Source organism: Phalacrocorax aristotelis, chromosome 5, assembly GCF_949628215.1.
Source record: "Phalacrocorax aristotelis chromosome 5, bGulAri2.1, whole genome shotgun sequence".
NCBI lineage: Eukaryota > Metazoa > Chordata > Aves > Suliformes > Phalacrocoracidae > Phalacrocorax > Phalacrocorax aristotelis.
Window position 1 is genome coordinate 42,590,886 of NC_134280.1, and position 15,622 is coordinate 42,606,507.

Genomic DNA, 15,622 nt, shown 5'->3' on the forward strand with positions numbered 1-15,622 from the left:
ACTCTTCTCTGTTGCAGGTGGGAACAGATGACTCAAGAATACTTTCAGCCATTGAATTCTGTGGTGGCTACACTGTGAAACCCAACATACAAACCTCCAGTAAGACACTGTCTTTAAACAGTGTGCTAATCAGGTGTCTCAAAGCTAGCCAAAATCACCTTATTCCTAAAAGGATTTCATGGCCGAAGTGGTGATTTTAATGCTGTCAGCCCATGAGAGTCTCCTTGGCATTAAAATTTCACTCTTTGTGGTGAAGTGAGATGTAGTTAAAAACAAAAACAAAAAACCCAAAGAAAAATAGTCAAAAAACCCACAAAACAAACTTTACAAGAGAATTAATATATTCGTTAACTTCACAGATGCACTGTCAATTCTGCCTTTACCAATAAAAAGCCCCCCTTGAACTCTCATAGGTCCTGGAATAGAAGGTGATTTACTGCCAACCACTGAAATGAACCCTGTAGTACCTGACTTTCTACATAGCAGAGGCTTCATGGTTCAGAAATTTCTGTAGCTCTTAAGGCACTACTTGCCTTAAACCTGTTTGCTTGCTTTGTGCCTTTTTTCTTTTTTTTTAAAGTATCATAAGGTTCACTGGTGTGCAGAAACATCCATCTTCCTTACAGTCTCTTCTCTGTTCTGGGAACAATGGAAAATGTTTTCATATCTATGTGAATTTCCATTCCCTAGTAATACCAGCGCTTGCTGTATTTTGATTCCTGCATAGATAATGACACTAGTGGTCTGAATGCTGATCCTGAGGATGAGGGCTCTTACTTCATTGTTCATAGAAACATAGCTTTTTGGCCAGGATCCACAGTAACACCTTTTCTGTTGTTCACAAATATTCACCTCTATTTAGTCCAAAACTGGACTTACACACTTTCTGTGAATTAGGAAAGACAGCAAATTCTGTGCAGCCTGGCAAGTTCTCACTGAAATCTGCCTGGTGGAGACAGACCTCATTTTGCTGGAATACAGTAAATATTAGCGTATTTGTTGTCACTTGGTATAATTACTGTAGGTTTGGAATTCTTGCATGTATATTCTTAGACCAAGAAAGCAGGAATGCTGAAAGTGTGCATTATTGCCAGTGGAAGAGCTCTTGTCTATGTAAAATATTAATAATTTTTGCCCAGGTAGATTAAAAACTTCCTGACACATTCAGAGAGCACCTCTGACTTAAGCTTGGGGTGCCGCTCTCTTATTTGAGGTGCGGGGGGATTTGCTACACTTGAGAACCATAAAGTGGCCCCAAAAACCTGTCTGCTCTCCAGGTTTGTGATCTGTAATATGACCAGGCAGAAGGGTTTGTTCCCCAACACTGCAGCTACTTTTTTAAAAGGATGATTAAGTTCCCCGTTTATGTGCTCATTAGTTTCTCTTCTTGAGCATTATCAGCCAGACTGGTTTCACAGGGCAGTGACTAAGGGACTTACTGCAGGTATAACAAAGATTCATGTTCAGTACTTCAGAAATGTTGATGCATGGCCACATTGCTACTCTCTGTGCCTGAAAACTCTGTTGCGAAATATGATGACAGAAGATGTACAGAAGTGATTTAGTTCCCTCTCGGGATTAGCTGCAAGTCTTTGCTATGTTTCTGTATCTTTCTTAGGAGTAGTGGACCACTTAGATGAGTTATGTCTTTGGGCTGAACATGCATGTGGTTGAGAGGGGCAGGATGGTGGTCCCTCCTGACTTAAAAGGTCCCTGGTGTATGCTGTTCTAGGAAAAGTTTCTCTTGTGGATTGTGAACCTGCATCCTACATTATTTGGTCTGGTGAGAAAAATGGAATAAAACTTTTTGTGTCAGTTTAGCAGTGCACAGCAAATAAAATGCAAGCTGCAATAGCCTTCAATGGTTTTAACTCTTACTTGCTTTTTACTACCAGCTTAAGGTCATGATAATAGCTCTGACATGACAAGGGAAGTGGAGAGTGTATAAAATGTGTATAAAATTATGGGCATTATGGCTTTAGTTTAGAGTTTTGTGTGGTTACTTTTGATCCTAGTAACATTTAATGTCTAAACTTCTTCAGTCTCTTTGCTACTTATTTGATAGTTGAACCAACTGCATAACCAAGCCAAGAAGGAAAGAAAATGGAGCAATGAAGTGCATGGCAGCTGCCTGTTCAGAAGTCATTAATTGCTACTGCGCGGTGTGTATTGTAGGGCAGACACAGAGCCATTAATCTGCTAACAGAAAACTCCTGCAAATGCAGATTTGTATATGCCAAGGTAACGTGAGATTTAAGGTAAATAAAGCCATCTCCGTCATGGAAGGAAAGATTGCTCTGAGGCCAAGCTGCAGGCTGGAAAAATCCAGCTCCATTCCCTCTTCTGTCAGTGCCTCTTGGCAGAATGACTTGGCCGAGTTGGTTAGCCTCTGTGCTGCAGGTCCTTGTGGAGTAGCAGTACCTGCCTCGCTGTGACCGGAGAGAAAAGTACATCTGACGCTTCTCACACCTGTTCTTGCAAAAGCTACAGAAGTACTTCTGCTGAGCTTTTTTGGTGGTTATCCAGTTATGTCCTAGCCCACTGGCTGCATGCTGGGAACAGATTCCTATGTGCATCATTCCCTCCATTTGGTTTCCAAGGGGAGAAAAGTCTGGAGTTTTGTGAGCGGAGAGAGCTCAGTGCATGGCAGCAGGTTTTTAGTCTGGGTGCTCTGGGATCATGCTTCAGAATGCACTTGTACAATTTAGAGACCTCCCTGATTAGCTGGAAGCAGGACTGTAAGCTTTTGATCATCAACGCAAACCCAAAACACCTCAGCTTGTTTTTAATGGTTGTGTTTTCAACAGAAGATCTTTAATTAGAACACATACTTGTTTTGTCTTGGCCTTTTGAAGAGTGTGTTTCGTACCGTTCAACAGTTTGTTCCTTCTTTCCCCTCTGCTGCTCTGGGATTGCTTACGGATCAGAAGCTTCTGCCCTCTAGAGCTGGATGGATTTTCTCCTTGTGTGCTCGTTGACTGCAGTGCAAAGTAAAATAGGATTGTGGGGGAGTACCTGAGGTGGTGGGGTGCTGACATATGTCCAAAGTGGGTGATTAAAAGGATGTAGAAGGTTCTCCAGCAGTGTACCAGGTAACTCTGCTTTCTGCCTGGAGAGGGGACTGTGAACAACCTGGCTCTCCAAGGAGTCACTGTGAATATCACAGCAATAGAAAGAACTCTTCCTGAAGGGAATCACCTTAAGTTAAAGGCAGAAGGAAACTGAATTACTTTACAACAATGAGTGTCAGACAAAAAATTAAGGAACAGAGAGCAAGTTTTTTGTTGGGTGAAAATACCAGTTGTTACAAAATCTTCTGTTGTACTCACCGAGGTTTCAATGATCTCGTAGTAAATTAGATTAATAGGTGTTGATTTTAGAATGGTGTTTCATTATCTTTTGATACAGCAAAATCTAATTATTTATTCCCACAAATATTTTCTTATATTTCTGGCTTTTTAATAGTGCTGTTGATAGCACACATTTAGCTGCAGTATTGTTATCAGTTTCTGCAGTGCACTGGCAGCAGGTGGGACTGTGCCCTGCTGCAATTATGCCTGCCTTCATTATTAATTGGTGAATAATCCTGCTGTGGCTTGCTCCTGTGCATTATCTCTTTCTCTGTGCCCTCCCTTAAAAGGAAAGCATGACACAGATTTAAAAAGGTGGGGCTTTGCAAGCTGAAGTATATCAAAACCTTCCTCTTTGAGTAATGATTTCAGTAGGATTGCTGGGGCATATTCTGGAGACTTTGGTAAGTGCTCCACACTGGTAGGTGATTAGGTAGTGTTTTATCTCTGCTTAAAAGTATATACTTTTAATATGCTGAAATTGAGGTAGCTGTGTATCTGAAGTCTAGCAACATCCTTTTCTTTTTGGAAGCTTTCACATAAAGCTGGTTGCTAGAATTATGTTAATGAAAATAGTGGTTAGATTTATCTGAAACCTTTCTGAGAATGGAAGCTGGTCTTGCTTTTTCAGTTGCAGATAAGTTTTTAAAAGCCTATTTATTAACGTCTCTTTAGAACTAGTTATTTTTTGTAACCTTTTTTTTTTTATTAATCACTTCCAGGATGAAGATTTCCTTGAAATATGCTCCTTCAAGTGCTGTGGAAGTCATAGTAATAGTCTTTATATTTAGAGGTTTATTCTGATGTTTATCTAATGGTTATTACTCCCAAAATGTGTTAGTTTAAGAAGGTTATGCTTCAATGCACTAGTCTGTGCTTTAGAAGTGTCTTCCTATATATTTAATGAGTTGGAAATATGATAGAATGCATTTGCCTCTTACATAGACCGCAGCTGTGTCACATATTTTAAAGTATGTATGATTGTGTTATTTCTAATACTCATGGAGTTAATAAGCTTCACTCACAAATATCAGCTAAATGCTGTGGTGTCAATGCAGCTCTTCAAAACTTAAATTTACAAATAAGTCCAAGGTTTTCAGGCTTCCTTTGCACTCTCACTAACTTTTTTCAGTTTGTAGCATGGTCATTCTTATAAATTATTTACAAATGCAGTGAGAGGTACTTGAAATCCTTTAGTGTTTTGAATGAATAATTTAATGCCCTTGTTTCCTTTTAATCTTCTCTCTGTACAGTTACTCCATAGTCACTTTTCTGATGTTAACTTATTAAACAAAACAAGTAAAGTAAAACTCTGCCAATAAGCATGTTGCATAGATCCAGACCAAAATGTATTTTTCCCCATGGAACTTTTGTCTTGAATTACAGCTTTAAAATCACCTCTACACCAAACATCAATCGTATGAAATGATAAGAACTGCATACTGGGTGATTAGGAAATAGTCTTCCAATGCACAGCTACCATTCTTAATCAGTTTAAGTGATTGTGTGTGTCTGTGTGTGCGCCCATCTTTGCTTGGTTTTAAACAGCATAGTGTTTTTAGGGACAGTACTCTCTCAGCCATCATCATCTTGGCTGTTACCAAAGTTAGCACTTCACAGGGGGAGGACAATTGCTTTGTGGCTGCAGGCTCTAAAATTCCTCTGGCAGCATGTCTTTGTAGAAGAGGAACTGCTAGAGCTGTGATAGTTGCTTCTTTGCTTTTAGCTCATGCCTTGATACCATCCTTGCGCTAGGTAAAATGTGCAAAGCTAGTGTGCTGCCTGGGGAGGGAGGAACCCTAAAATGTTTAGGGTGCAGAGTGGATCATAGAATAGTTTGGGCTGGAAAGGACCTTTAGAGGTCATCTGGTCCAACCCCACTGCAGCGAGCAGGGACATCTTCAACTAGATCAAGTTGCTCAGAGTCCCGTTCAACCTGACCTTGAATGTTTCTAGGGGTGGGGCCTCCACAACCTTTCTGGGCAACGTGTTCCAGTGTTTCACCACCCTGGTTGTAAGCAATTTTTCCCTTATATCCAGTCTGAAACCTATCATAACCCAACACCAAGGGCCGCTGTGTCTTGTAGCTTGCCGTGTTTGGAAACACAGCATGAGAGCTATCAGTCTTCTGTTGGTGGATGACTTGTTTACCAGGCCCTTCTTGATCTGCTCTGAGGTTAAGGTCATGCAGGGAAGGGGGCCATTACCTGCAGGACCCTGGACTTGTTTGGTGTTTAGACGGTTTGTGAAAAGCCAGGCAGGCCTATAGATTGGCAACAGGTGGTCCCATACTTAGGTAAGAGGAAGCCAGACTGTGTTTGACCAGACTGTATATCCAGCCTATAAAGCCAGAACCCCTATGTTTGGTCTTGCATCTGTAAATCAAGGAATGATGGTAGCCAAGTTGCTAAATGATTCACAGGTGGTTCCGTAGACTTCACTTCATGGGTGCCCAGTGCGAGGCTCCACTGGCCCTGAAATGGTCTTGGGAAGTAATGAACAGAAATGGTAGTTTGCTCTTGGCAAGCTTCTAGTGCTTCGTATTCCTTTAATGGATCCTTTTCCATTGGGTCTGCAGGGACAAGCTGTCCTAGTGTATACATGCACACATGACACTCTTGGGGTTCACAAACACGCACATATTCACAGAACCCTTGAGCACTGGCACAGACCCTCTCTGCCCAGCACTCCTGCCTCAATAGTTAAGAAATAATTTATTAAAAAAATTGGAGTGACTGCAGTCATCAGGGCCTAGCCACACAAGACCACCTACTGATCCCATTTCATGTGCAGAGGGCCCGTTTTATACCCCTTTCTGCCTGTTTCTCTTTTGTTCCTCCCCATCTGCCTTCCCGTCATTAGCTGGCAGGGTTCCAGTGCCCCCCCCAACGTTCTTGAACCTCATGTTTGCATCATTATCAGCTGCAAAGCCCCAGTTTCCACACAGTTTTGTGATAGAACTGTCATAGCATGACTGACAAGGTGTGGTTTTTTTTCTTGCCTTTGCCTCCATTACATTTGCCTGCCAGGTTTGAGCCTCTCTATATTTCGCGTGTGGCTTCCCCCTTTTCCACAGTATCCCATTCGACAAACCAGCCCCGTCAGATAACCTCTCTGGAATAAACATTCCCACATTCCACATACCCTTATCAGTTAGTGTGGTTGACTAAGTCTAGGTCTCATTTTCTCAGTTTTTGTCTCTGTTTGTTCTTATGTATGGCTTCCTCCTTTTCTTACCCTTTTTTTGCATGGAAAAAGTCCTTGAGCAGATACCTTTAAAGGAACAGAGCTCTCCTTCTGCAGACCCTTACAGTTCCTGGGCAAATAAAGCCATGCTTCTCTTTTGGACTTCTGAAGCAGGGCAGGATGAGACCAGTGGCCTCTTTGGAGGTCACTTTGTTCTAGTGTTTTGTTTTTATGTGCTATTTTAGTAAGTTTGCTACAAAGACTTTTCTTCAATCTGGTGCAGAACTTGCCAGATTTCTACCCTTGCTCTGAAGCCGGGAAGTGCTAGAGTTATTAACACAGAGGCAATTATGAACTTCAAAGCAGGAGCATGCTCTATTTGCTTCTGCAGCTTTTACCTGAGAAACAGCGTGACAACTTTCTGCAGTGCTGAAAGAGGGAATAAAATGGTCTGAGGCAGATGCACTGTCTGAAACCTTGAACAAGTGTGTATAGCCTGAGCCTGACATTTATCTGCAGCTGAAGGGTTCCCATGTGGAAGGCTTAGGCCAGCACAAGTGTAGGGTTCAATGGCACATTTTGAGAAGTCACTTTTGGGTCACTATTTTGAAGTTTAAATTTGAGGGAAAGATTATGATGGGAGGTGAAGAGATTATACACCATTGGGTTTTGAAGGAAAGAGGTTTTTTGGTTGTTATTCCTCTGGGCTGAGATTCCTGAATCCCCATGACTGGGGTCTGCAGAAGGTGGTATGGTGCTTAAAGCTCAGGTGCCTGTAGAGCCCACATGAAACGTAACCAAACTTCCGGACTACGTACCAGGTTTTCAGGTTTCTCTCATGTGACATGTAGGATAGCTCAGTTTGTCTTGGGAGGCCTGAGATGAGATTTTTTTTTTAACTGTTTGATTTTGTTTTGCAGAGGATATATAGGCTTCCTTTCTTCTTTCTCTGGAGGGATCTGTGCATTTGGAATAGGGTCTTTTCTCTGCAACAGGAATGCCAGCCCTGTTTGAAACACTGTGCTCTTGGCCATTCTTGCAGAGGCAGGCGTTGCTGTTCCCTCACACCCATTTGCTCCTCCAAGGTTTTGGTGAACACTGGCTTCCCATAGGTGCTGGTTCTAAGTGGTCAAATTAAAACCTGTGCCTGAATTGTGTATGGGTACCTTTATAGGCATCTTACCTTCATATAACACTAAAGCAGTGCAGAAAAATGAAACTTAACAGTGGAAATTGGGGACAACTGCACTATGCAATATGATGAAACACACTTTCCAGCCTTTTGTCTTCTCCTGTGTTTAATTCATTCCTATTACAAGCTGGAGGTGGAAGAAGGAAGAGAGCTTTTCCCCTGTGCTCTTCCATCACCTACCAGTGACAGAGGGTGATCGAGATCCCCAGGCATGCTGAAAAATTTTGGGGAAGTACCTCTGGACTCTACCATGCACAGTAAACACCACAGTCAATCATGCTCAACACAAAATGTTTTTCAAAGTATTTCTAAAATAACTGTGAAGAATAAACATACATGTTTTTGTGGAAACTTGCCTTTCCTGCTTTGGGGGTTGCTCCCATTGCGCTCCACCGTTCTCTTTACGACTATAGCTTCCCACTGCCAGTACCATGCCCTTTTTCTCTCAAATGCACAGAGTAAATAGTTTTTCACACTTGCTAGTTTTTGGTCCTAAGAAATTATACATTCTTACACAGGAATGCTTTGTCAGAGCTCGAGAATGCACATTTCTGTATCTGAGAGGGACGGTTTTGGCCATACAGTGGCAGTATCAGCTGAGAGGCAAGCTCAGTGCACACAGTGGGAGAAAAAGGCAGGAGAGAAAATACTGTTGAAAGGAGAAGCGGAATTTGAGCTCACCATGCTAGTTGGCTGCCAGCCTTCCTTTCAGGAAATGACCTTTTCCAGTATTATTTTGCAAAGTAACGTAAAGGGGATTAAAGTATTTGCTGTTAGCATAAGTAAAATTTTGTTCTGTGCTTTGGTGCAAATGAAGTGATGTTCCTTCAAAGACAGCTAGGTCAATACAGGTATCTGCTCTAGAGGGCAACTGATGTGTGTTGGCTTCCAAGGCTGACTTAACTTTTGGATCCATTAACTTTATATCCATTTATATGGATAATTAACTTTCAATCCACTTACAGTTCAGATTGCACATGTTGACTTTCCTTGTAACAGGAGTGGACAGAGACCTGAGGGATTGGTGTTCGGGTGCTGCATCTATTCTAAGCTCTGGTGTACTGCTGGACCAACTTCTTTTTACATTCCAGTTTGTTTTCTCTGTGATGGAAATGTTTCTTCTTAATATCCCAGTTAATTTGTGAATACTCTGGATTAGGGACTGCTCATTGTATATAAACACTGAATAGCTCAAGCTCCTCAGCATGGCCATCAGAGACTGGAAGGGAGAGTTAAGGTATGGCAATGAATTGAATGGAATGGCATATAAGGTATGTTCCTTTCTCAAAGCATGTTGCTTTGGAGTTATTGGAGTGGGAAAGAAAGAGGAAAGTCTCTTTGTGGTATGAAATAAGAGAAAATATTTGTTCTGGATGTTAGTTTCACATTTAAGGAATCAATACACATCCTAATTCTTTATGCTGGATTTGAATATCATCTCCCTTGCCTTCCAAGGGCACTAAGTGTCCTTGCTGTATTTTATCTAGTGAAAGAAATGACCGTTGCTTCTTCATCTCCCTCTCCCCTGTACTCTTTCAGGTTTCCATGGGCACCATGCGACACCGAAGAAACGGCAATTTTGAGAGTTCCAGACTCCTCTATTCCAGCATGTCTCGCAGCATAGATGTGTCCTGCAGTGATGCTGTGAGTATCTGCTACATCCTTGATAAACTTGGGTGTTGTCTTGGGTGTGGCCCCCAAGGGTTATGATTTAGGTCATGTCAGGAGAGGGATGATTTTGTTTGTCCCACCCCCCCCACCCCAGTTTCCCCTTTATGGAGAAGTCTTTCTAGCCAGTGACCCATCAAGCAGTAGCAGTGCTTTGTTGACTTGGTGAAAGTCTAAGGATGTATTGCATTCCTTTTGATCCCTGTAACTCTTTATTGTACATTCTTAGCCCCTTCTGGTTTTAAATCCTTTTTCATATTTTGGTTAGAGACAAATCCTCAGTCTTTATAAAGAACCACCCCAACCTCTTCACAGAACTTGATAGCAAAGGCAGACAACGTATAATTATGGTAAACATCCCTTGAAAAGCCTCAATCATTTGCTGATCACAGCGATTGTCTGGCAGATTTCTTGCTTCTGATGGGCACGCAAGAGGCCTAATGACTAGCTCTTAGGTCTTTAGCAAGTGGTTCCTCCTCCGTTTTATTTTTTTGGTCTTGTATCATTGTGGCTTTTACTGGCTCATTATGTTCCTTTTCATTTTCTTTGTTTTGGATATTATAGTCCTTTTCAAAGAATGCTTTTCCAATTGGAATAACTTCTTCTAACTGCTGTTTAACTACAATGTGCAGTCAAAATGGTAGACTTAACTGTAGCTGTAAGTCTTCCCTTTTCATCCCAAGCTAAATCTTGCCTTGCAAATCCAAGTTGTGCTTAAAAACTAACAAAAAACCCAAATCTCCAAACCTTTATCAGCAAGTGAGAAACTTTTCGTGCTTTGCTAGTTTGCAGAGGCAGATTAAGAGTGAATTTGCATCTCCCCGGTTTGAAAGTTCCCCCTGCACTTGTGGAATTTCAAGGTTAATATGAGAGTTAATGGTTAAACAAACTGGAGAGGCTTTGCATTCCATTGAGCTCACATAAAGCATGACTTCAGTTGGTCAGGTCTCCTGCTGGGGTCTTTTTGTGTTGAATTAAAATAGCCCCTCCCCGAGAGGACGTTAATGTATTTTGTTGTTGTTGTTGCTGTTGATGGTGGTGGTTTGGGTTTTTTTCTTGGGAAAAAGTGTTTGCCATAGTCTTTTAAGCAGCATCTAGCCTAGAGTTAACCACTGTTTGAAAAATATTGTCAGTGCTGCAAATTATTTGAAAACATGACAATGCATGCAAATAGAAATGCTCTGCAGTCTACAGCTACCGTATTGTGCCACTGAATTCAAGTAAGATGTTTTCTGTGTCGGTCTTTTGGATTAAAAGCTGAAATTAAAATAGGATCTCCAGCAACTCTTAGGGTATCAAATCTGCTTTGCTGTTCAAGAGGTTTTTTTTTTTGAGGGGAAAGCCATATCTTTTGTCTCTTTAGTATATATTGCACTTGACAGATATGAAAATACAGATATCACGTGTTTTTTTGGAATGCCTATTTATGATTTTAAGTAGTGTTTTGTGTCCTGTTGGCTCCCACCAGTACTTTCTAGTTGCCTCCCACCATCCGCTTTGAGAAATGAGACTTGTGAATTTGCACTGGTTTTACTTTGTGTTTAAACTGACTATGCTGTTTCTGAGGTTTTTCCTGTTTATGAGTTATCTGAAGTATTTTTTTTCCCAAGGATTTGGTCAACTTCATTCAAGAAAACTTTAAGAAGAGAGAATGTGTCTTTTTTACAAAAGACACCAAGTCAATGTAAGCAGACTTTTTACTCCTGTTTTACAGGTGTGGGGGGCTGGGAGGTGAGGGTATTTCTGCCCACTAAGAAATGTGACAGGGGTTGGGTGGGGAGCAAAGTTTTTGGTTTTTTTTCATAAGAGTCTGAATCTAGCAGGGCCACCTCACCTCAGCCTCACTTGTACAAGTCCCTGCGCTGTCGCTGCTTGTTTGCATATGCCTGGGGTATTCTGCTGTCATGGTCAAAAAAATGGAAGTTGGACAGGCACCCTGGAGTGCTTCTTCCAGCTCTAGACCAGTGCTCTCCAAACTATTTTGACTGGACACCCCCATCAGTAAAAAAATTTTGAGCATACCCCCCAATATATGTTTATTTATAAACTATGTATATCTACTACTCTACTGATACTATGTACTTTATAAAACACGAAAAATAGCAATTAAAAAAGGATGACATAAAGGTGAAAAACACTATTTTTAATTTTTTTTAGTTTACTTAATGCTGGGATTTTTGTCTATCTATTTTTAAGGTACACTGGTTTTATTTGCAAGCTACAGCAGAGTGGAAGGAACCATATAAGTTTTCTCTCCTTCAGAGAGGCATGCTGTGACTTACCTTTACAACAGTCTTCGCAGGGGAGCACTCAGTCTCATGTTTGCAGTCTGTAAGCTAGCTCTAAAGGTCACTGTAAGCACACAAATTAATTCCTCATCTTAATCCTTTTGGGCCAATGCATCCCCCTCTCCCCGTATATTGCCAAATTGCACAGTGCTGTTAATAGCATTGCTCCTCTTGCTTTGTCTCCCCATCTACTTTTCTTTGTGCTTTAGCAAAACTAACATTGTGCAAGTGTTTACCTGATGTTCCTTGTTAACTCAGACTGCAGGGGCCCCACTTGCTCCCTCCTACTGCTCTTGATAATGCTTACTCTGCTGTCAGTCAGCCCTGTCTTTTCATAAGCAAGGACCCTTTTTCCATGCCCTCTGAGGAAGCAGGGATTTGGCTATGCAGAAGACTTCAAGGTCTGTGCTGCAGCTCTTCCTGGGAAAAGAGTTCTCCTAGGTTCCCAACTAGTCCTGCACAACTAAAGTGCAGATTCTTGGTGTGTGATAATGAAAGAGGTCACACAGGTACGGCCCATCCAGAAGTGTCTGCCCATCTCTCAGCACAGACTGCTAGAGAGAAGCAGATCATAGGAGGAGCAAGCATGATTAGGTGCTGGTCTCAGCTGAGAGTTGGCTCCTCTTTGCTGTTAATTTGTCAAATCCAAGTAGAGTCCCATGCACAGCTAGTTCCATAGCTCCACCTGCTGCTTGGTTTGCTGTGTTTGTACAGCCGTGCTCCCAGAATTTGCACTGGACGGGAGTGCTATGGTAGGCACCCTGTATTCTACAGGCTCTAGGTTTGCTGCCGAATAACACTTCTTAGAGAAGTCCTGATTGAACAGAAGGTTTCAGCTGTGAAAAGTTTCTCTCTTGTTAATAAATATATCGGAGCTTACTTTTCTGTGCTTAAGATTATAACTGTGGGGTTTTGTGCCTTTTCACTCTTCTTTCAGGAGTAACTTATGTAAATGTGGATACGCTGAAAATCAACACGTAGAGGGCACTCAGATTAATACCAATGAAAAATGGAATTACAAGAAGCACACTAAGGAACTTCCTACTGATGCCTTTGGGGACATTCAGTTTGAAAACATGGGAAAAAGAGGAAAGGTAAGTGGTTGTACTAAAGGTATGCATCAGGCCCTTGTTGGGTGAGCTGTATTCGGAGTCCTGAATCCAATGCCAGCGGAAGCCCTTGCAAAGTAGGGAAGGTGCAGCTGAAGTTGATTTTATTCTAATGGGAATGGAAGGAGTTTGGCTCTGAAGGAGACATGCTGATTTCTCAAGCCTTGATAACAGGTAACAAAGTTTGTTTCATAGGCCAACAATGGGAGTGAAAAGAGGTTATCTATTTCCAGGCATGGCAAAAGAATGGGTGAATGAGGATGGTGCTTGATTATTATTTTTCTTGTAGCTAGTTCTACTGTACTTGCCTTGTAATACAATTCTAAAGGTCTTGGGCTAGGAGGAAATAATTTTAAACTAGATCTGTGATGTCTTTCACTGGGACTCTGTTTTCAGTGGAACGATTTGTATGGAAGTTGGGTCCCCGAAGGACTATTTCAGTGTGAAGTTACAGTGGCTGTTTTGTAGTCCCCATGTATACTGAAATGTCATGGTGTTGAGGCGCAACTTACTACCCTTTTACCCATCTTCAGTGATGAAGCCAACATGATAAGCTTAAGAGCCCAAATGATCAAGCTCCTGATAAAGATGTTTTGTTCCTGACTTTAATGCCAAGACAAGGCTGTTTTTTTGGAACATTGCACCTTTCTAGTGTGGACTAACTTATGCTTTAGAAAGAAAATGGTGTGAGGGTGTGCACCGGTGCAACTCTTGGGAGAGGATCACGTGTAACATGCTTTGACTTTGAAGATGCAGCAGGATCCGTGAGGTGATAACCATAGGGATTTCATATCTGTAGGGAGGTAAGACCTTTCTTCAGAGGGTCTGTACTTTTCAGTGCAGAAGCTGCAGGTACTGGCATGCTACTCCATAAAACCATCACCTGTGCTTCTTAATGGCTTTAACATTGCACAGCACATCATCCAACGCCTGCCTACAGAACTTGCTGACCTGTATGCCCTTCGTTCCTAGCTGTTCTATGTGCAGGCCGTTGCAGTCTGTGGATGTACAGTGTTCCTCCTTTCCATACAGTTGTATCTTATGCCTTGGACTGGACATTCTGAAGGATGTTGTGGGATGTTGGAATGGGCTTGTGTGCCCCACACCCTCATAGAGTAATTTTGTTTGGCAGGGCTCTCCAGTGTTTTCTAGCCAAAACTCTTGCTCAAAGCATACCCACAGAGACCAGCTTGCTCAGGCTCATAACAAATTGAATATAGTATTTCCCTGGAGATCCTACAATGACAGTAAATTCAATGGGGATGTAAGATACCAGTGGAACTTCAGAAGTTTTATTCTGTTTGGGTTTTTTCTTTTTTTTTTTTTTTCTTCTGTTTACCCTTGGTGTGAGGATAGCAGAGGGGCAGAAAGAAAAAAATAGCTGCTCTTGTTGTTTCTGATAATTTATACTGATACTGTGTGAGAAGTCACATGTGGCTGAGCTCATCTGCCTCTTCTGAATGACTGATATTTACTGTCAGCACTGCTTGCTTAAGACAATCAAAATAAATGAGGAAAAATCAGAGCATGCTATGTAAATTAACTGGGTTTGTTTTATGCAAAGTAGCAGAAAAGAGGCATTTGGGTGGGAAGTAAGACCGAAGGTTTTGAATCATGTTTAAACTGATCCAAGCACTTCACATATTTGTTGATAAGCATATTTTAGCTTCATACTGCTGTGTTGTAAGCTGCTGTGTATCTTTACTGAAAGAAGAAATTTTTTAATTCTATCCCAAATTTCTGAGTTCTCAAAGCTTAAATGTCCTTTCTTCATGTTATGTCCCACTTCCCACCCTGGAAGTTGGTTTGTGTGCCCATAGTTGTTTCATGAGGGCTCTCAATGCCACTGTGCATATTTCAGAGCATAGTTTGTTCAAATGTAAGTCTGCTAATCCATCCATTCAGCACATTGGCTGGAGTTATGTGTCTGTTCCACATTCTCATTCCCTATATTGCAAGGTACCTGCTGGTCTTAAACTTCGCAAAATATTTTCTCTTGATCTTGTGCACAGTGGGGAAAACTGTAAACTTAAGGTAACTTAAGAGCAGCAGATTATTATCCATGAGGGATGGGAGTTTTATACCCCACATTTTACTTTTTAGGATGGATAAGTACTAAAAAGTCCTGAGCAGAAACATTAGATGTAAACAGACCAATAAAATCTCTACATTTAATAAATCCTGTTTGCACTCGCTTATTTTTGCAGTGTTGCTCGGATCCTGTAACATCCAAGGACGCTGCAATTGCTGTATTTTATGTTCTGGTAGCCCTCAATCTGAAAAATGCTTCTTTGGAATACCTTTCTGAGTTCAGCTACTGTAACACTTGGCATCGCCTGTGTTTGAGGGCTGGATCAGTGACGGTTGGGGTGCACCAGCAGGCTGTACCAGGAGATGGCACCGTTGTACCTCGGAGAAAGGAAGTGGCTGAACCCAGGGGTTCATTGCCATGAACAGAGCCTGCAAAGGACTCTGGAGGTGGCAAGTGCCAGAGGTATAGTTGCTGGTACATTGAATGAAACCTAGGTGTAACTGAAGTGTGTTTGCAATTGCACATTATTGTGATGTACAAGAGAACGAGATAAGCTGTACGGGCAAGTCAGCTTCGGCAAGTCAGCTTCGGCATCTTTTATTTGGTACTTGCTTTTTAGATGAAAATGACTTGTATAGATGAAAACAAGTCATTCAACTGGAAGCCGGTACCTGTTGATGGAACAAAGGCAGTCATACAGGTACGAGGTACTTTGCGTTATCAGTAGGGTTTAGGAGAAATGCCCTCTAACTACAGAGCTAATAAGATTTGCTGTGGAGGTAGCTTACCAGTTCTGG

The 15,622-nt window shown here is 41.7% G+C and overlaps 1 protein-coding gene across 1 annotated transcript in view; it reads left to right on the top strand.

Moving 5' to 3' along the window:
- Positions 1–9,267: 9,267 nt before the first annotated feature.
- TRPM8 (transient receptor potential cation channel subfamily M member 8) overlaps positions 9,268–15,622 on the top strand; it is a 47,774-nt gene continuing 41,419 nt past the window's right edge. The window contains exons 1-3 of the mRNA XM_075094140.1: positions 9,268–9,372; positions 11,007–11,080; positions 12,622–12,778. Coding sequence (XP_074950241.1) covers positions 9,274–9,372; positions 11,007–11,080; positions 12,622–12,778 — 330 coding nt within the window. The 5' untranslated portion in view covers positions 9,268–9,273. The remainder of the gene's footprint in view (positions 9,373–11,006; positions 11,081–12,621; positions 12,779–15,622) is intronic.